General features: G+C 37.1%; 1 protein-coding gene across 2 annotated transcripts in view; it reads left to right on the top strand.

Annotated features, from left to right (window-relative positions):
• Positions 1-21874, top strand: part of LOC111076190 (stress-activated protein kinase JNK) — a 73579-nt gene that overhangs the window by 42273 nt on the left and 9432 nt on the right. The window contains exon 6 of one of the 2 annotated variants that reach the window (XM_022369873.2): positions 8229-8504. The exons of the other annotated variant lie outside the window; for it this stretch is intronic. Coding sequence (XP_022225565.1) covers positions 8229-8354 — 126 coding nt within the window. The 3' untranslated portion in view covers positions 8355-8504. Of the gene's footprint in view, positions 1-8228; positions 8505-21874 lie in introns of those variants that run through there. 2 annotated transcript variants of the gene reach the window in all.

The following is a 21874-nucleotide window of genomic DNA, read 5'->3' as shown; positions in this document are numbered from 1 at the left end:
TGGAGTTGCTGATGTTGGTTGCTTTGTGGATGGTTAGCATGTTGAATTTTTTGCATGTGGTGGTTCTGATTGGGAAAAAGTAGACGATTATGTTTATATTTTGTATGGGAAAAAATTTAACTTTGAAATTTCAATAAATAGAGAGCTAGAATTTTCGAAACCAACATAAGCTGTGGCAACTACAAAACTAATTCAGTTGGAGTTCGGTTGACTTGGCAATCTGTGCCACACCCTTAGGCTTTGTTTTATGTTTCAAAATTTTTTTTTCAATTTCAAAATTCTTGTTTTCTAATATATTTTTTTTTTCCTCTGGACGTTGATTTGCAATGTCTGCACCATAAACGGTGCATGCTAGGAATAATTTGACCTACAAAGTGGAAGGAGCAAGGGAATATAGTTTCTAGTAGATGTAATAGGAATCGTGAAGTTTATAGGGCTCAACAAAAATCACCCCAGGCATTTTTCTACGAAGGTTTATTAAAAGCAATCTACGAGGGTAAGATGGCAGTCTGACACCTGCATCCCAGTTAAGGCCAAAAAAAGTAACAAGTTTTTCTGGACTGACACCATACACAAGAGCCGTACTCTAAAATCGGACGAACAAGCGAGATATAGAGAGTCTTCGTTAAATAGTGGTCATCAAGTTCTTTTGACCACCTCTTTATGAACCCTAGCACGCCCATGGCCTTATTTAACATGGTAAAATGCGTTCAGAAAACTTTAATTTGAGGTGGAGCGATGAAATGTCATTACTTTGCATTTCGAGGCATCTCTTAACATATTTGCACAACACAATGACTGAAAGCTATTGAGATCGGGTTGCAATCAAGATTTAAATGTCCCTATACTGGACACAGAGGTTAACATCACCCGCATACATGAGTACTCAAGAGTTTGCTGCTAGAAATCCATGTCAAAAGATTGGTCGGAAACCCTAAAGGGCCAATTTTTGTGCTAAATGGGACTTTTTTCTCAAAAATTTGAAGAATAGCTGAACCTCAATAATTCTCTGCGTCAGACTTTCTACCTTTCTTATGGAGAGTAATGATAAAAGATTCCTTCCGGAGGAAGGTAGGGTAACTAAAAGAGAGGAAGTTATTTTTTTGGATGGTTTGGATGTAGAGCGGGAAGAAGAGGGTGGAGATGGAGCACTGGTCTGATTCTGCTTAGGGAGGGGGCCAATTCTTTTTCTTAGCTTTAAAATCTTTCACGAGCAAATGCGACGGCCAAAATTTTTTCTGAACAAATGCTTTAAAAATGAGTTCGGCAGACGCTTATCTTAAAGGAGGCTATCTCCCTGGCATCAGAGAAATTAAACTTCTCCACCTTTAAGTCATCGGCTTTTATGTTGCTTTGAATGAAAGCAGTTACATCGTTAGATGTAAGGTCAGGGGCAAGCCGTGATACAAAATCTTTCCGCTTTGGTGGGACTCCCACCAGTGGTTTAGGCTGGTACCTATGATGGCAATATCCGGTGGTCCTGGACGTCTGTTTACTTGTGGAATCGAACTGGACGGAATAGATAAATAAGTTGCTGCGTACTCTACGAAAACGGACGCTACAGACTTTTCTGGGTGCAGGCTCTCCGAGGTGATCAATTTGCCTTCCGAATATACATTACCAGCAGCTGTCGTAGCTCTTGGAGTGGCAAACGATATCAGCTGCTACACTGTAGGAGTCAGTTTTCCAGCGGCCAGTGGCCGAGAGACGATTGTCACTTGCAGATCCCGCGGAATTACCGTTTTGCGCCTAAGAGACTTATTCAGCAGTTTAGAACCTCAGCAGAACAGATAGGTGATAGGGAGAATCTGATAGAACAGCTACGACAAGAGAGCGGGAGAAATAAAGTTTGAGCGGACAACACACGACTAACCAACGCACAAAATAAATAATTAATTATGTTTATTTCGCAATTTAACAGGCATGCACTCGCGGTTAAGGATAGATTTTAAATTTTAAGCTAATTAGAGAGTATTATCAACGTTCCCCCTAACAGTTTTTATTTTTAGTGCTTAAAGGAAGTTAATTGTGTTTTTATAAACGTACTCAAAAAAGAGTTAAGGGGTATATTAGATTTGTGGTAAAAGTGGATGTGTGCAGCGCAGAGAGGGAAACGTTTCCGACGCCATAAAGTATACATATATATTCTTGATCAGCATCAATAGCCGAGTTGATATAGCCATGTCCGTCTGTCCGTCCGTCCGTCTTGATGAGCGCCTGGATCTTAGAGACTATACAAGCTAGAGCAACCAAATTTTGTTTCCAGACTCATGTGATATCACACTGCTACAAGTGTATTTCAAACTTTCGCCCCGCCCCCTTTCGCCCCTACAAAGAACGAAAATCTGTGGAAGTCACAATTTTAACGATACGATAAAACTAAAAACGCAATATCGTAGATAATGCCCATATCTACCAGATTGTAGAATCTGAATCAGATAATAATCAGAAATAATTTTCTGTTGGTTCCCCCTTTTTCTCCAGCACTGCTAACGCTACTGATTCTCTTTCTCGCTCGCACACTCTGCGAATATAAAGTCAATTCAGTGCTGTTAAACGCATAAACGCTATGTGTAACAGAGACTTAGTTCCGATGTATCGACAAATATGGCTGCGGCAGCTGTAAGCACGAAAACGTAAAATGTTGTTGACCTGAACAGTTGTTTCTGAGAAAATTTTTAAGTTGAATTAAAAAAAATTATTTAAAAAAATGCACAAGGCTAAATTGCTCTGGCAACGGTGTTAACTTTTCTTTTGGAATTAATTAATTATGTGTTCAGAAAAAAAACCGGTGCCTGAATGAATATTTTGGCTATTTTTGGTGTTAGTGAAATTTATCTTGCAGTCCCGGGTTCATGCGCACCGCCAGGTCATTTACAAACATTGATACCTTTCCTCAGGGACATCGACTTCGCCATCTGCATCTGTAGCCGGCGCCTTTCCAGTTAAGGGGGTAGGAGTACCCACCTCTAACTGTAATTTCATCCTGGAAGTCAACGCCGATACCGTTGCTGTCGTTTCTGTGGCTCATGTGCTTCGTTTTCTAAACCTTGTTGTCAGCATGGATGTCGAGACACCTACCTCGGAATCTATTGTTATCTCTAATGTTAGTTTAATTTGAGCAGGTTCAGCCCATCTGGAAGAATCTTCTTTACCTGCTTTACATCTCATACTAAATAACCTGTTGTTACTTCATCTTTTCTTACCGCTGTTGCCCCAACTACCCAATTCTATATTCGTTTCTCAACTTATGTCATCAGCTACGGATCATGTTTGGTTTTTCAGAGAGAGTCAGAGAGTATATATTTTCTAAACTTAATATTGATGAATCAAGGTCAAATAAAGCATTACATCATTATTCTTGTTCCTGATAAATAAGGCAAGAGTATGCTTGATACGTTCTTCCGTCCTTCTCAAAAAATAACGTTTAGTTTAACTCATTCACGTTGCCCATTTTCAGTCGGTTTAGTCTCATCAACTTTTGTTCCTTGGTGATGTTAATCTACCTAATATTTCTTGTTCATCGTATTATGACTTTAACCTGATGTTCCCATCTATACAAAATGATTTTGTCGAGTGTTTGACTGAAACATCTTTTAGCCTCTGCACACTGAGTAGAGGTGGAAAAACATCGATGAAGCATTGCAAAGCTTTGCAAGTTAGTAATAAAAAAATATTAAAGCCTAGTACTCTGACGCTCTAAAATTTCCGTCGACCGAAAGTGCTATATATTCCGCTCGATGCCCAGCGTGACCAAAGTGATCAATATGCATGCTCTACGATTAGACTGCACTATTGGGAAAATTCCAATTTTTCGGGTATTAATTAATAACTTTTAAATTAGGCAAGTTTTTTGATGCGGTTTTTTTAATGTTATTTACACCCCTAGAAACATTTTTGGAACACATTTTTTTTCCGGATGCATTTTTTCCATTTTGCATTAAGATTTTGGCAAAAAATTTGACTTTTGCTTTTTAAATATGATACATATTTTAAAACAATAATGTTTTTGATTAATCTCCTCGTAAAAAAAATCTAGAATAGCATTTTCTTTGTTGGAGCTGCCTTTTTTCTTCAAAGAGCTCTGCGTTTGAAAACTCGAAGTCCCTGCAAAAAAATTAATTTGCTCAGATTGTGCGGAAAAGTGCACATTGAGACAAACTGCCTTTATATCAAAATTAATAGCTCTACGACATGACATACATTTAGACGTACACTATTGGACCCTTATGGTCGTTTTATATGCCTAAACGAACTAAAAATATCTTTCCAAGAGATTATTTACTACTTTTACAAAATATTAATCGAACACGCACAACTACAAAGTATTAGTACAACCATTACAAAGTACAAACTCGTGTAATTCGTATCGATTTTAAATTTTACAAAAAAAATTTTCGCGTTTGAACATTTGCAATTTGAAAATAGGCTGCAAAAATATTGCAGTCCTAAAGTACGTGCTTTTCGAAAGCAACAGCTGATAGGGTTAACATTGTTATGTTATCAGGGGTGCCACAGATATCACTTCCGCTGGAAAATCACCTCAATTCCATTCCGCCGTGCCACACACCGATTTTTCAGCGGAATCAAAATCGCTCACAATTTATCCAGCGATTTGATTAAATACACCCATAAAACACAGCTAAAACACATTTGAATCTTACTTTTCCATAAAGGTTATTCAATTGGTGGTTAACCCTCATCCAAATAATTTAACATTACACATGTTGAGTTAATAAAATAAGCATTTTAGCAAATCACTATTCAGCGGATTGTCTGAATTTTCACTTAACGATTCCGCTCTCAATCCGCTGCAGAGCCAGGTGGCCACCTAGGGCGATTCGGACTTTCGAAGTTAATACAGTAATGCCACCTTTTTTAAGCCGAATTCGGACCAAGATATTTAATATTAATTATATTGAAAGCATTCTGTTTTTCTTTAATTAACCAATACAAAAATAAATCATTGCAGTAAAACTTCCTTTACGTCAAACGTGTGCATACTTTTTGTGCAAATTGTGACAACATTTTTAGTCATTTGTAGTTCTACCAGGTGGCATCGCTTCAAAATGCCAAAACAAAACTAACAAACCATTTCTACACATTATCGCCATTGCATTTATGTCAAAAACCCCTGTTCGGCTAAATGCAGACCCATGGCAGCACAAATAGAAGCATAGCGATCATTATACCATAAACTGATAATTGTAATGAACTAAATTAGTAGTTTGAGAAGACAATCACAAAAACCACATACATATCGTAGAGAAGCCTACGCTGGTTTTTATTCTAATATGTTGACTTCGTAGCTCTTCGATGCCAACAGTCTCGCTAAAAGCATTTTTATTAAGCTTACCGTAAAATTCAAATGTCTGTTTTTTTTGAACAGCTGATTGCTGCCATGCACGGAGAGTTGCCAGACAACTGCTAGAATTGCCGAGTACATTGTTTTGTTAACTCTCACGATATGGGATGTTTTTTTGCTTTGAAATTATAAAAGTACAGCATTGAAAAATCAATTATTTCATATCATAAAAGAAAAAATTAAAAACCAATTGTTTTGATATGATAAAATCAATAAAACTGCAAATAAACCCAATTCGAATTGAATCTTGAAAGGTGTCTACCCTAGCTTTAGTTCGAATTTGGTTTGTGACAATGCTAAGAAAAAGGAAATCGCTCGGAATTCTGTGGCACGGCGGAAATTTTTAAGCGGAAATCCTCTCCGCGATTTCCCATTTCACTAGTGATTTCTGTGGCACCCTTGTATATAACATTTTTTGCATTGAACTTTACAGTTTGAAGTTTTCTTAAAATGTTAACAAAAAAACAATTTTAATACTTTGAGAAAATGACAAAATGCCCGAAAAAGGGAAATGTTCTCCTAGGTGTACTGTTTTGTGTTTGTTTACAAATATAAATCTGTTCAAAATTCAGATGTTGCACTAGAGCAAGCAGAAATGTCTTATTTCTAGGCGCTGTGGAGCGGGAGGACGATAATTCGCACTGCAATATTGGATAAATCCCATCTGGAAGGACAGATATGATATCAACATGGTTTTAAACTACTTTTAAATGATTAAAATGCGTACATACCGGGTATAAAATTAACCAATAATAATATCCATATATTCGGTATTGATTCGACTGCCTTAATTAAATTTAATTTGTCTTCATTATTGCACTCTTGTAGCTGTCTTTCATTGTTTCCTTCCACTTCTAATGTGTGTACAAAATTTAAAATTTTAACAGCTTCTATTTGCAAACAGTGTAACCGTAGAGCATGCATTTTTCACACTTCTGTTACTCTTTGCCTCGAGCTAAATATATAAGCCCTTTTTCGACAAAAAATTTAGCTGATCTGGGCTTTAATTTGTTCGCAAAAACTTATGCAAGATGATTGATGACGGTATTAATGTTATAGATATAAATGCAATCGATTTCAATGCCGGTTCCAATTGAAAATAAATTGTTGTTTAGAGGAGGATAGCAAATGTATAACCTTGATTTATAATAAAACGTCATGAATAGATTAATATACATATGTGATTAGGCTATGATGCGTAAGGTGCGAATGCTACGTCAAGACTCTGCTAAGGGCAGTCGGACCGAATTGCCCGTGCCCTAATGAAAGCGAGAGTAAGATAGATGAAGAGAACGATAGCGAAGGCGAAAAAAAGAAGAAAGCTAGATGCATATATAGACCGCGACCCGTGTTTATATATGCGACGAGAGAAAAGTGCGAGAGACTGCAAAGGCATGCAAGTGCTATACCAGATCATGACCATTGCTAAGGCATGTTAGGGCAGACGGACCGAATAGCCCGTGCCCTACGCGATGCTCAAAAAAGAGAGAGCGAGAAAGTGATAGATCGAGAGAGTGATTTCGAAAGGGGATAGAAAGAAAGGTGCAAGACGAAAGAACGATTGAAACGGCTATTACAGTGAGGGGGCGGGTGTAGGTACATGTCGATTACAATTGTACCTAGTGGGCAGTGCAATTAACGAACAAATAACAGGAATTACTTTAAGGCTGCACCACTGATTATAAATGCTGAATATTGCTCGGCTGGGAGACCAAACAATTGTATTTGAAATTTTAAACATTAATATTATTATCTAACACAGAAAAATAAAATTAAGAGGTGTCTTATTTAAATATAAAAAAAAAACAAAATTTTTTGACTCGACCTGCATACACATACATACCTTCATTACATTTTTACATCTATGTATATTAAAAGCGCGCTCAAGAATCATATATATAAATGTATGGGCGATACTCATTCTATTAGATTTATTGTCTTGTGTCTCTTTTAGACCCATTATTCCGACTGAACTTAGTGCACACCAACCATATTGGTTGCGACTAATACTTTGTGCAATGCGTAAATCTTCCACTTGTGCTTCTAGGCACACATATTCTCATGTCTGGTATTTCTTTTGAAAAGCCATTAAAAATCATGAAATTCACTCCCATTATGGTGTGCTCAATTATGTTTTGCAATTCGAAGTGGCTTCGTGCTTATTAGTTGCGCGTCTTCACCTGCAGCCGTTTGGCTACATCGACCAGAATCTTCCTTCTTTTTTTCGAGTTCGCTCACGACATATGTATGCATGTCCTGTTTTGTTGTAGATGAAGCATCTCTCGTGAAATCCTTATTGACTAGCTTACCAATACAAATAAAATAAAAAGAAAAGATTTTTTTTCGACATTTACCAAGGTTTTTAAAGTCAAAATTTTGAAGAAAAAAAACCCAAAGAAATTATCAATTTTGCATTTCAAAGCTTTTAATTTCTCAGATGGTAATCTAAATATACAAAGTTTCAGATCAAATTTACAGCTATATTTATCTTTTCAGAATTGCAAAGTTCTTCACACCCAGATGTAAAATTAAATATAAAAACCTTGTTTTAAAATAAACCCTAATTCATTCAAAAAGAGTTGCAAGCTCCAAATCTACGAGTATTAAAAATTGGTCAACCGAAATAAAATGTAATCTTGAACTCTTCGAGTCGATGTTGTAAAACGCACATAACGAATTTTTCTTAAGAATCATTCCCCACCTAGAAACATCTAAGATGTTCAACACTTAGTGCTCCGTAATAATTACTGCAAGAGATGTGTTTATTCTGATCATATATCTCTAGTTTTATTAATATTTCGACTACTCACAGTTGAGCAACATGATTTTTTCTTAATATTTTTGGTTTTTTTTTTCGTTACAGCCTGCTCCAGAGCCGTATGATCATAGCGTTGATGAAAGAGAACATACTGTGGAACAATGGAAGGAGTTAATTTACGAAGAAGTTATGGATTACGAAGCACATAACACTAATAATAGAACACGGTAGAGATGGAAGTTGTCATGTAGTAGGGAGTCTCATTACCTCCAGCTAAACAAAAATTCTTCTTGTAATGTTAAATTATTATAGGAATAATATCAATATTCAACTTGTATTTAAATATATAGTTGCCATTTAAATAAAAATAAAATATAAAGTCAAATACATTTTTCTTCGGCACATTAATGATTTAAATATACTCTTCAGAAAGTATCATGATTTCGGCTCAATGTATACAAAGCACCGACTAAATACAACTCGCACTTGGTCTTCTTAACGGTTAACAGTGAGGCCTACATGCATTTCAGTTTCCAAAATTAATAGGTTCTGAAAGAATCAACATACTTCCCATGAAATGAATTGTATAAATTTGCCTGTTTCGGTGCATGGTGCTACGAAAGGATCCACAATAAAATTATGTTTTTATATTTTTCATCGATAAAAAACGTTAAATGGTCGAATTGCATTACATATAATATAAATCGCAAAAAGTTACAATTTGACAGTCCAATCGCAAAAAAAAGCGTTCTCCGGTTTTCTTAAATCGCAAGGTTTTTATGATTTGCAACCGGTTACTAGTGAGCCTGCTATTTCAAAACGAGTTGCACGGTATTTAGCACCTAAATAAAAACTTGTATGAGCGTGAAAAAAATATATACAACTCTGCTGATGTTTTAAGTTTATATTTATATAATTAAAAATACATTTTCGTATATCTTAATATATTTCATAAATTTATTTCTAAAGGCCCCCAATTTAGCCTCACCAAAATAAACCTAATTAACAACAAAGTGCGAATTCCCAGTTGACCGATGGACCCTGGACCTATTCCCGTCGTAAGACTTAATATTTTCTTGGTGTGTTCTGTGGCTCGACTCGACGCGGGTTGAGGCATTGACGAAGCGGTTCATAAAATATTTTTTCGTTTTGTTTTGAAAAGCTGATGTTGCGACGGGCGCGCGGTTCTCTTTTAGGCTAGCCTTTGCCTCTGCTTTCGGCTTCGTCAACAGAAAGCGACAGAATACACCAAGAAAATATTAAGTCTTACGACGGGAATAGGTCCAGGGCCGGATTAGCAATTGCCTAGGGCCCCCTAGGGATAACAGAAAAATTTTGTTGAAAAAACAAAACTCCTAATAATGAATAAAAAATATAATAGCCACTGAGAAAAATACAAAATAAAGGAGGGCCCCAGATTGATGGTTGCCCAGGGCCCGGTTGAGGGTTGATCCGGCCCTGAATAGGTCGCTACATCACATCAGCCCTCAAAACAAAACGAAAAACCAATTCAAGCGTCCAAAAATTGTAGAGCCCACACACAAGCACAGTATGTGTGAATACATGGCACACACACGTTTACGTAAACTGAAATCTCGAACAAAGTCGGTTTCGGCAGCTAAAAATTATTCTATGCATACAATCATATATTTTGGAGTGTACACGTACACAACACATGCATGCTTGCTGCCAGTCGGCTCGTGTGACGTCATGAGCCGAACGCGGCCATTCCCAGAGCCCAACGCGGCCATTCCCAAAGCCGAAGATCTGGGAACGTTCGCTGCAAGCTCAGCTGCGCCCCTTTCGTTGTATGAACTGGCACATCTATATACTGTATGGTTAGTGGTATAATATATTGCGATTGCCAAAACGATTAAATATTTAACTATAATTTAAACTAACCCCATTTCCAAAGCAAACAAAGATTTTTTTCCAGACAAATATCGCAAGACAATTTTTGAATAAAACACTATTGATAGGAAAAAGTAACGAAACCCGAAGCGCACACAATTTCAATTCGTACGAACTGTTCCAAAATACTAATCGCAAAAATGTACAAAAACCGAAGCATACCGGTATATCTATTTTCAATTTAATCTCAAAAATTTGTTAAAGAGCGATTACAAAAATTAAAAAAAAAAAAAATGCCTTCATTCCTTGAATTTTTTTTGGCGGACATTTTTTAATGTCAAAGATAATTTTTTTATGACACATCTTTGGACTAGCCCTATAACTGGTGCTAAAGTCGATTTTCGCAACTATTCGTTTTTGTTTTGTAACATCTCTTAATGTAATATCACTCTTTATAACCGTTTTGTTTGCTTTTGCTTATGCTCTTGCTGTTGCTTTGCTCTTTCTCGGCGTTCGTCAGCCGATGTAAGGGAGGCTCGACAGAAAAAGCAAAATACACTTCAAGATCGATCATCACCGTAGTTGAACCGTAGTGGCACAGTGACCTGTCTGCCACATAGTTCTAAACGCTCATAACATAAATATATCGCTTTCAACAGTCTTGAACCGGCCCCGCGTCTTCAATCGACCCATCGTAAACTCTCGTTAATAAATCCGCACACCTTTCGCTATTTTTTGATACTACATACAGCTGTGTTCAATGAAATAGTAGTGCCGCACCTCATCATTTTCACTTTTTGAGACACTTCCAGATATCCAAATTGAACATATCACACCTTTTTAAATAGACTGTACTTAGCATTGGAAAACCGAAGAAATATCCATACATATGAATTCCATCTTCTTGTTTTACATGACATAAGCCGAATACCCATGAAATTTTCTGTTCAATGAAATAGTAGTGTTTTTTTAGAATATTGAAAAAAACAACGAAACTCAAATAAAAACATAAATTTCATTTTCCTTAGGTTTCTTGAGCTTTAATATTTCGTTTTTTATCAATTTCGTTTTCATTGCGAACTTTCACGGGCCGGACATGCGTCATTAGACTCTTGCCAACTTTTCAAAAAGATTTGAGCCAATAATCATTGAACAACTTGCTAAAACTTTGCTCTGGTTGACGGATTTGCAATTGCAACAATGTATGTATATGGTATTTTCCCATAATATTTCGATGAGATTAAGATCCAGATGGACAGTTGGACATGACAAAACGTCAATATTTTCCGGAGAAACCCAATTTTAAAAGGCGTTTTCCAACTGTAATATGCATGTAATGTATTCTTAAGTATGCCTACATACATAGTTTTGATCAATACTCCAACGCCAGACTATATGGCATTAGTACAAATGAGCTGGGCCCCATTGGGCTCAGCCCAGCATACTCACTGATATTTATACCCGTACTCAAAAAAGAGTTAAGGGGTATATTAGATTTGTAGTAAAAGTGGATGTGTGTAACGCAGAGAAGGAAACGTTTCCGACCCCATAAAGTATACATATATATTCTTGATCAGCATCAACAGCCGAGTCGATATAGCCATGTCCGTCTGTCCGTCCGTCCGTCTGTCCATCTGTCCGTCTCGATGAGCGCTTGGATCTCAGAGACTATACAAGCTAGAGCAACCAAATTTGGTTTCCAGACTCATGTGACATCACACTGCTACAAATGTATTTCAAAATTTCGCTCCGACCCTTCAGCCACCATAAGGGACGAAAATCTGTGGCAGGCACATTTTTAAAGATACGATAAAACTGAAAGCGCAGTATCGTAGAGAATGCCCATATCTACCAGATTGCCGAATCTGAATCAGAATCAGATCGGATCATAATTATAACCAGAATGTAGAAAATAATTTTCATTTGCTTCGCCCTCCCCCTTCTCACAGCGACCACGCTACTCATTCTCTTTCTCGCTCGCACACTACCGCGTTGAGTGCGCGAACAACCCCTAGCGGAGGAGATATAGAATCTAAATGGTACATGTACAATCTACATGTTAGATGTAAAATATGCATTGCAGATGTAGATGTAGATAACAGATGTAGCAAAAAAATGTAAAATGTAAAATTTTTTTTTTAATTTTAAAATTCTAAAAAATTATAAGCTCAAAAATGTGTATACTGACTGAGTACGCGTATAAGTAGAGTCGCGTCCCCAGAAGCGACTCACACGTTCCTTCTCGTTTTTTCATGATTTTGGGTGGCAATCGGATTTCTGTGAATGCTAAACATATTCTTTTGAGTCTATCTTACCAAATAATAAATACTATCATCAGTAAAAAGTATTTTTGTCAATGTGACACAGGCCATTCCACATGCGGTTTTCCAACATAAACTCGTGCACCCATGTACTCTCAGACCCAAACGCGAATCTTTCTGGGACTTCATGCATTCAAATAATGTGTAATCAACCGTCTACGAACTGACGCATGACATCACTGACATAGCGATTACAATTTTTTTCATAATTTTTGAGGATTTTGAAGGCCTGGTCTTTCCTTTGACCATCGCCGACCATCCTCTAAAAAACAAGTTTTTCGCATACAAAATCGATTTTCAGTCTACTTCTTATAATTAATTGGATTAAATACAATAGTAAGAGTGCATACAACATAGTTTCCAATCCCATTATACCTCCTGCCCTAAGTTTTTAGTCTAACTCTTAGGTCTCCTCTTCTGGGCCGAGCAATGATTTCTTCAACGCTCCAAAATCAAAAGCATCGCTATATCCAAAACGTTCTTTCATAAAATTATTTGATAACCAAATTGAGCTTATTTAAACTTATTTATTTAAATTAATTTGCTTTGTTGTATCATTTTTAAAAATAAATTTAGCTCGGCACTACTATTTCATTGAACAGCAGATATCATGGGTAGTTGTCTAAAGTCATGAAAAACAAGAAGATGGAATGCAAAAGTATTTCTTCAAGTTTCTTTAAGTTTCTAATGCCTACATTCCAGGCTTTCCGTAAAGGTATCACTTGTTCAATTTGAAGGACTAGAAATATCTCAAAAACAGTTTTGAAAGTAGTGAGGTGCGGCACTATATATATTAACTTAAGTACAATAAACTGTGAATATATTAACTGAACAGTCATCGTCTGGTTAATAAACTCGCAAAACAATGCTACTGAAAAAGCTCAGTAGCTCAACAGCCACTTTCACTTTTATCTTTTCAACTGAATTGGGGCTATATGTTTATGTGTTAATTTAGGTCATAATATAGTAGAAGATTTAGTGTTGACACTAAATCCATTTCAGAAAATGTTTCAACTATTTTCCAGGATACTGGTTCATAATGTTTTTCGATACTTCTCTTCAACTTTATCTCGGTGTAAATTATAATGCAGGTCCTTTCTGAATGAGATTTCATAAAAAATTAAAACAGAATGCTTACTCTTTTTTTTTATCCATTTTTGAAAATATTTTAAGCAACGTGTTCGATAAACTACCATTAAAGGGAGCAAACATTTCAAAGTTAAGGACAGTTAAGGGGTATATTAGATTTGTGGTAAAAATGGATGTGTGCAACGAAGAGAAGGAACCGTTTCCGACCCCATAAAGTATATATACAGGCAGGCTCCGGTTTTAGCTTAAAAACAAAAAATGTGGTTTACTTTTCAAAACGAAAAGTCAGGCGCTCCCGCACTCGTAATCCGCCAGACTTTTCCGTTTTCAAAACGGCGAAAAATTCCTCGCCGAAATCAGCACATTCACAGCCAATATTCTGTGATAAATTCGAAAACTGAAGTTAGGGACTTGAAATTGAGACAAATCTGACTACGCCCACACCTACCGATCATATAAGGTACAATGTAACTAGTTTTTATACCCGTACTCAAAAAAGAGTTAAGGGGTATATTAGATTTGGGGTAAAAGTGGATGTGTGCAACGCAGAGAAGGAAACGTTTCCGACCCCATAAAGTATATATATTCTTGATCAGCATCAATAGCCGAGTCTATATAGCCATGTCCGTCTGTCCGTCTGTCTGTCTTGTTGAGCGCCTAGATCTCAGAGACTATAAGAGCTAGGGCAACCAAATTTGGTTTCCAGACTTATGTGATATCCCACTGCTACAAGTGTATTTCAAAATTTCGCCCCGCCCCCTTCTGATCAAACAAAGGACGAGAATCTGTGGCAGCCACATTTTTAAAGATACGGTAAAACTAAAAACGCAGTATCGTAGAAAATGACCATATCTACGAGACTGCCGAATCTGAATCAGATCGGATCATAATTATAGCCAGAATGAAGAAATTAATTTTCAGTTGCTTCCCCTCCCCCTCCCGCCCACGACAACGCAACTCATTTTCCTTCTCGCTCGCACACTCTGCCGCGTTCAGTGCGCGAGCAACCCCTAGCGGAGGAGATGTAGAATATGAATGGAACATGTACAATCTACATCTTAGATGTAGAATAGACATTGTATATGTAGATGAGATAGCAGATGTAGCAAAAAAATGTAAAATGTAAAATTTTTTTTTTTTTCTAAAATTCTAAAAAATCATAAGCTCAATAATGTATATACTGACTGAGTACGGGTATAAGTAGAGTCGTGTCCCCAGAAACGACTAACACGTTCCTTCTCGTTTTTTATCCATTTTTGAAAATATTTTAAGCAACGTGTTCGATAAACTACCATTAAAGGGACCAAACATTTCACAGTTAAGTACAGTTAAGGGGTATATTAGATTTGTGGTAAAAATGGATGTGTGCAACGAACAGAAGGAACCGTTTCCGACCACATAAAGTATATATACAGGCAGGCTCCAGTTTTCACTTTCACAAAAAAAAAGTGGTTTACTTTTCAAAACGAAAAGTCAGGCGCTCCCGCACTCGTAAACCGCAAGACTTTTCAGCACATTCACAGCCAATATTCTGTGATAAATTCGAAAACTGAAGTTAGGGACTTGAAATTGAGACAAATCTGACTACGCCCACACCTACCGATCATATAAGGTACAATGTAACTAGTTGTTTTTGTTGAGTATTGCCTTCATACCGTGCATTTTTTAGCTGACATTTTTTAATGTCAAAGATAATTTTTTTTACCTATTTCATAGTTTTACTCCGTGCTAAATTTAAATACACGAGTATGCCTTCAGTTGCTTGAATATCAAGCTTAAAACAGTGGAAGCATTTCTACTGTTATTAAGCCAAATACACTTGCCAGAATAACCATGCGTACCAAGATTTTTTGAAACTTTGTCGTTAAGAAACACGTTTAAAACATATAAATTTTAATTTTTTTTAATAAATAAAAAACTAAAATATATACAAATAATGTTTCTTATTATTTATTTTGATTAAACTCCTTAACTTCTAACTCACTAACTTTTCTTTCCCATTTTCTTCGTTGATATATAGACTATCTGGTTGACCGACGCTACATAAAGTTGTCTTTTGTTTTCCCATTTTCTGCATTGATATAGAATCTATCTGGTTCAAACTCAGATTTCATCGAAAGTTGGGGCAATATATTAATGCAAATTTTTTTTATGTTGTGCATTGATGTCTTTTTGAAAGGGTTATAATTTTACGCAAATATGATTCGTAGCTTTTTTAAATTTAATTAAAACCATATTCGCACTGACATGTCGCACGGGACAAAATTCCTAGGTTAATAACAGTTAAAACGAGAAGGAACGTGTGAGTCGCTTCTGGGGACGCGACTCTACTTATACCCGTACTCAGTCTCTATATACATTTTTGAGCTAATGATTTTTTAGAATTAAAAAAAAAAAAAAATTTTACATTTTACATTTTTTTGCTACATCTGTTATCTACATCTACATCTACAATGTATATTCCACATCTAACATGTAGATTGTACATGTACCATTTATATTCTACATCTCCTCCGCTAGGGGTTGCTCGCGCACTGAACGCGGCAGAGTGTGCGAGCGAGAAAGAGAATCAGTAGCGTCAGCAGCGCTGGAGAAGGAGAGGGAACCAACAGAAAATTCATTTCTTCATTCTGGCTTTAATTATGATCCGATCTGATTCAGATTCGGCAATCTGGTAGATATTTGCATTCTCTACGGTACTGCGTTTTTAGTTTTATCGTATCTTTAAAAATGTGCCTGCCACAGATTTTCGTTCTTTGTGGGGGCGGAAGGGGGCGGGGCGAAATTTTGAAATACACTTGTAGCAGTGGGATATCACATGAGTCTGGAAACCAAATTTGGTTGCCCTAGCTCTTATAGTCGCTGAGATCTAGGCGCTCATCGAGACAGACAGACAGACAGACAGACAGACAGACAGACAGACAGACAGACGGACAGACAGACATAGCTATATCGACTCGGCTATTGATGCTGATCAAGAATATATATACTTTATGGGGTCGGAACATTTTCCTTCTCTGCGTTACACACATCCACTTTTACCACAAATCTAATATACCCCTTAACTCTTTTTTGAGTACGGGTATAAATATACCGTTAGCTGAATTTTAACCATTTTGCTCGTATTTTTTTTTATATAGTTGACATATTCAACGAGAGATTTTGTGGAATAATTTTTCTCAAGAATCATTTTTTAAGAGATAATAGTAATAGAAAACATGACTAAAAGCAAAACAAAAAGACGTCGTCAAGGAAATGGCCATATGCTACATCTCTGCATTCGTCAAAACTTCCACTGTTCGGCTAAGTGCCGGCCCATGGCAGCACAAAGAGCAGTTGAGCATATGTAACAGCGTTTTGTTTGCTTTTGCTTATGCTCTTGCTGGTGCTTTGCTCTTTCTCGGCGTTCGTCAGCCGATGTGAGGGAGTCTCGAAAGAAAAAGCATAATACACTTCAAGATCGATCATCACCGTAGTTGAACCGTAGTGGCATAGTGACCTGTCTGCCACATAGTTCTAAACGCTCATAACATAAATATATCGCTTTCAACAGTCTTGAACCGGCCCCGCGTCTTCAATCGACCCATCGTAAACTCTCGTTAATAAATCCGCACACCTTTCGCTATTTTTTGATACTACATATATATTAACTAAATTACAATAAACTGTGAATATATTAACTGAACAATCATCGTCTCGTTAATAACCTCGCAAAACAACGCTACTGAAAAAGCTCAGTAGCTCAACAGCCACTTTCACTTTTATCTTTTCAACTGAATTGGTGTCTATATGTTTATGTGTTAATTTAGGACATAATCTAGTAGAAGATTTAGTGTTGACACTAGGCCAATTTCAGAAAATGTTTCAACTATTTTCCAGGATACTGGTTCATAATGTTTTTCGATACTTCTCTTCAACTTTATCTCGGTGTAAATTAAAGTGTAGGTCCTTTCTGAATAAGATTTCATAAAAAATTAAAACAGAATGCTGACTTTTTTTTATCCATTTTTGAAAATATTTTAAACAACGTGTTCGATAAACTACCATTAAAGGGACAAAACATTTTAAAGTTAGGGACAGTTAAGGGGTATATTAGATTTGTGGTAAAAATGGATGTGTGCAACGAACAGAAGGAACCGTTTCCGACCCCATAAAATATATATACAGGCAGGCTCCGGTTTTAGCTTTAAAAAAAAATGTGGTTTACTTTTCAAAACGAAATGTCAGGCGCTCCCGCACTAGTAAAACGCAAGACTTTTCCGTTTTCAACACGGCAAAAAATTCCTCGCCGAAAATAAATCTAAACGGCTTTTTATACAACTAAACAAATCTTAATTGCAAATGGAAAACAATAGATGACTTATTTATGCATTGACATGAATTTATACTGTCAAATTCATTTCAATGCATCACCCGTGCAATTGAGCCTGTGGCCTTTTTATACCCGTACTCAGAAAAGATTTAAGGGGTATATTAGATTTGTGGTAAAAGTGGATGTGTGTAACGCAGAGAAGGAAACGTTTCCGACCCCATAAAGTATATATATTCTTGATCAGCATCAATAGCCGAGTCGATATAGCCATGTCTGTCTGTCCGTCTGTCTGTCTGTCTGTCTGTCTGTCTCGATGAGCGCCTAGATCTCAGAGACTATAAGAGCTAGGGCAACCAAATTTGGTTTCCAGACTCATGTGATATCCCACTGTTACAAGTGTAACAGTGTTCAAAATTTCGCCCCGCCCCCTTTCGCCCCCACAAAGAACGAAAATCTGTAGCAGGCACATTTTTAAAGATACGATAAAACTAAAAAGTATCGCAGTATCGTAGAGAATGCCCATATCTACCAGACTGCTGAATCTGAATCAGATCGGTTCATAATTATAGCCAGAATGACGAAATTAATTTTCAGTTGCTTCCCCTGCCCCCTCCTGGTCACCAATGAAAATGACAACGCAACTCATTTTCCTTCTCGCTCGCACACTCTGCCGCGTTCAGTGCGCGAGCAACCCCTAGCGGAGAAGATGTAGAATCTGAATGGTACATCTATAATCTAAATTTTAGATGTAAAATATACATTTTAGATGTAGATGTAGATAACAGATGTAGCAAAAAAATGTAAAATGTAAATTTTTTTTTTAAATTCTAAAATTCTAAAAAATCATATGCTTAAAAATGTAAATACTGACTGAGTACGGGTATAAGTAGAGTCGCGTCCCCAGAAGCGACTCACACGTTCCTTCTCGTTATATATATTTTTATGAGCGGGCACTAACGCGTTCGTACAACAGGAGTATATTTGGCGCTTAACAGACAAAGAGTAAATAAATTCACAAAAGTGGATTCCAGAGCGCCTTGAAATGAAAAGTATGACTTTTTGCTGAAAAGTATAACGAAAAGTGAATGTGAATACCGGAGACTGCCAGATATTCTTGATCAGCATCAATAGCTGGTTAGATATCGCCATGTCTGTCTGTCTGTCCGCCCGTCCGTCCGTCTTTAAGTTCCGATGAGCGCCTAGTTCTCAGAGACTTTTAGAGCTAGAGCAACCAAATTTTCTTTCCAGACTCAAGTGATATAAAATCTGTGGTATCCATAATTTTAAAGATACGATAAAAAGAAACACGCAGTATCCTAGAGAATGACTATATCTAACATACTGCCGAATCTGGATTAGATCGGATCATTATTATAGCCAGAATAAGGAAATTAATTTGCAGAGGCTCCTGCCGTTACTTTTGCATAAATTCGAAAACTTCACAGAAATAAAATCTTGTTTTAATGGTACATTTTCATAGTTCATATCTTGGCTAGAAAAAATGCATTCATATTTTTGTTTTAAATGCTGGACTGAAATTTTTGCAGAACATTAAAGTCAGATGTTTGATTAATTACGAGCCGGTGTATGAAAGGCGGGAACTTTTTTTGACTTTGTGAGCTTGTAAGTTATGTATATTTTTAGAAAAGGTGAATGTAAAATATGGAGCAGGAAGGCCGGGATATGTAGAATTTTTATATAAAACAAGATTTTGTTCATATGTGTTAGCTTGTTTTTTCTGCGTATTAATTTGGGCCTTCCAAAATTAGATGAAACTTAACAGACTTGCCTGTCTATTGTGGTTAACAACTAATCCCGAGACAACTACAACCAAAATCTAACCATGAAAAATTAAATTAAAATGCATACATACTTACGAAAGGCTTTTAAATTATTTGCTACCGTTGGCGACCGTTATACTTTTGCGGGTATGTATTTTCATCTTGTAGTTGGCCTTTTTTATGAAACGCTGCTCAGTATTTGGATTGATATCAATAAAAATTCTTGCATTGATTGGAAGTTGATATTTAACAAACTGAAGACGTATCATCAAATAACTCTTCCCGACACGATTTTCCTTAAGGAACAAACCAACTTTTTCTGAAAGATTTGGGGCCTAGAAATTCTTTGATTTCATATTTTTTTTTCTATGCCAGAACTTGAAAAGCTGATATTTTTTATGCTTTTCTGCGCTTCTGTATTTCATATAACTTAAGTATCTTACGTCTGGTTGTTAAGCTGGTTGCCATTCTGAAAAGATTATTGTTGAAACCAGAAATTGTACTCAAGCACTTTGTGGCTTTAGTTTATCGTCTGCGAAATAGTAAGCTTTTACACAGCATCTGCGACGTCACGAAACTCGTCAGCAGGTTCCTCGTTGCCACCTCTTGTGTTCAGCAGCATGCTGAACAGTGCATCTGCGGTCCCGCTGGCCTTCTTGTGGACGTATTTCAGGTGCTCCTTTAAGGACAGGCGCGTGTCTATGAGGGATAGTGGTTCCTCAGTTCTGCACTCTGGCTGTCTCTACCACTTTCCGGCTCGATATTAATACCGCATCAGTTTAGTGAGCAGCCAGCTCAAATCCCTCGACCGCTAGCCAAGTTCCTACGGCCGCATTGACGAGATCCACCACGGCTGTGCGATCTTGGCTACCACCACTATCGTGACGTCGCACAATGGGGCCTCAGCCGAGAATAGGTGGTAAAAGTATTTTTTTGAGTGAGCGCTTTGGATAATTTAAATACACAAACCTGATAGTGAATTTTCCAAGGATTTCAAATATGGAAACTTGAAGAAAAATTGATTGTTGGAAAGACTTTTAGGGAAATTTAATTTCCAAAATATCTATTTTTTTGGTTATTTTTCAACTTTGATATCAAATAAGATAATACTATTCAAAACTACACTCGCTTTTTTTTAGAATAGCCGTTGCCTCTTCCACCTATCTGGAAACGTACCTTCCTGCAAGCATCTGTTAAAAAAGCCCGAAATTTCCATCGGGAGCAGAGCTAGGTCAAGCTTCTGCTTTCAAGTTCCTGCCTTCCTGCAGCACCTCGGCTTCCGTGACCTCGCAGATGTCACCCAGGCTATGCTCGGGCATTGGGGAACACTTGATCTGCTGTCCTTGCGGAAAACGTGCAGTAACTATCCTCTCCAAGACCACGGGATCGGTAGGGGCTTTGACGCCCGCGTTGATCCTCTGAACCACTATTTTGTAGGCTTACAAAGGGGTGCGTCCTCAGGTTGTCCTGCGGTACGCCTACCTCTGCCGGCGTGCAGTTCCCCTTTCCTTCAACCAGGCATGCTTAGATTACACTCTATAGCCTATAGACTCTATAGACCTCGTTGATCCTCCATCAGGCTTATACAGCGCGCTGCTGGCGTGAGGTTAATGACCGACAATTCATTTGACATGACGACGTCTAGAGCGGCGAAAGCCTCCTCGTCTGACTTATGAGGCAGGGGTCGTCGGCTGGAAACGGTAAAATGTGATTTTCGGAGGGTTGGTCAACCAATTTTAAATCAGCCGTCTCTCAATGGATTTTAATGAGCAATACCTTAAACGACCTCGAATTAATGCACCTACATATATTTTTTTCGACTTTTCCTGAGTTTTTAAAGTCAAAGTTGCGTAAAAAATACCGCACAAAAGATCGGGTCATAATTATAGCCAGAATGAAGAAATTAATTTTCAGTTGCTTCCCCTCCCCCTCCCGACCAAGACAACGCAACTAATTTTCCTTCTCGCTCGCACACTCTGCCGCGTTCAGTGCGCGAACAACCCCTAGCGGAGGAGATGTAAAATCTAAATGGTACTTGTACAAACTACATGTTAGATGTAGAATAGACATTGTTGATGAGATGTAGATAACAAATGTAGCAAAAAAATGTAAAATGTAAAATTTTTTTTTTTTTTCTAAAATTCTAAAAAATCATGCTCAAAAATGTATATAATGACTGAGTACGGGTATAAGTAGAGTCGCGTCCCCAGAAGCGACTCACACGTTCCTTCTCGTTTTTCTTAGCATTGTCACAAACCAAATTCGAACTAAGGCTAGGGTTGACACCTTTCAAGATTCAATTCGAATTGGGTTTATTTGCAGTTTTATTTATTTTATCATTTCAAAACAATTGGTTTTTAATTTTTTTCCTTTTATGATATAAAATAATTGATTTTT

The sequence above is a fragment of the Drosophila obscura genome, unplaced genomic scaffold, assembly GCF_018151105.1.
Source record: "Drosophila obscura isolate BZ-5 IFL unplaced genomic scaffold, ASM1815110v1 contig_199, whole genome shotgun sequence".
NCBI lineage: Eukaryota > Metazoa > Arthropoda > Insecta > Diptera > Drosophilidae > Drosophila > Drosophila obscura.
This window is presented reverse-complemented; position numbering and strand designations above follow the sequence as displayed.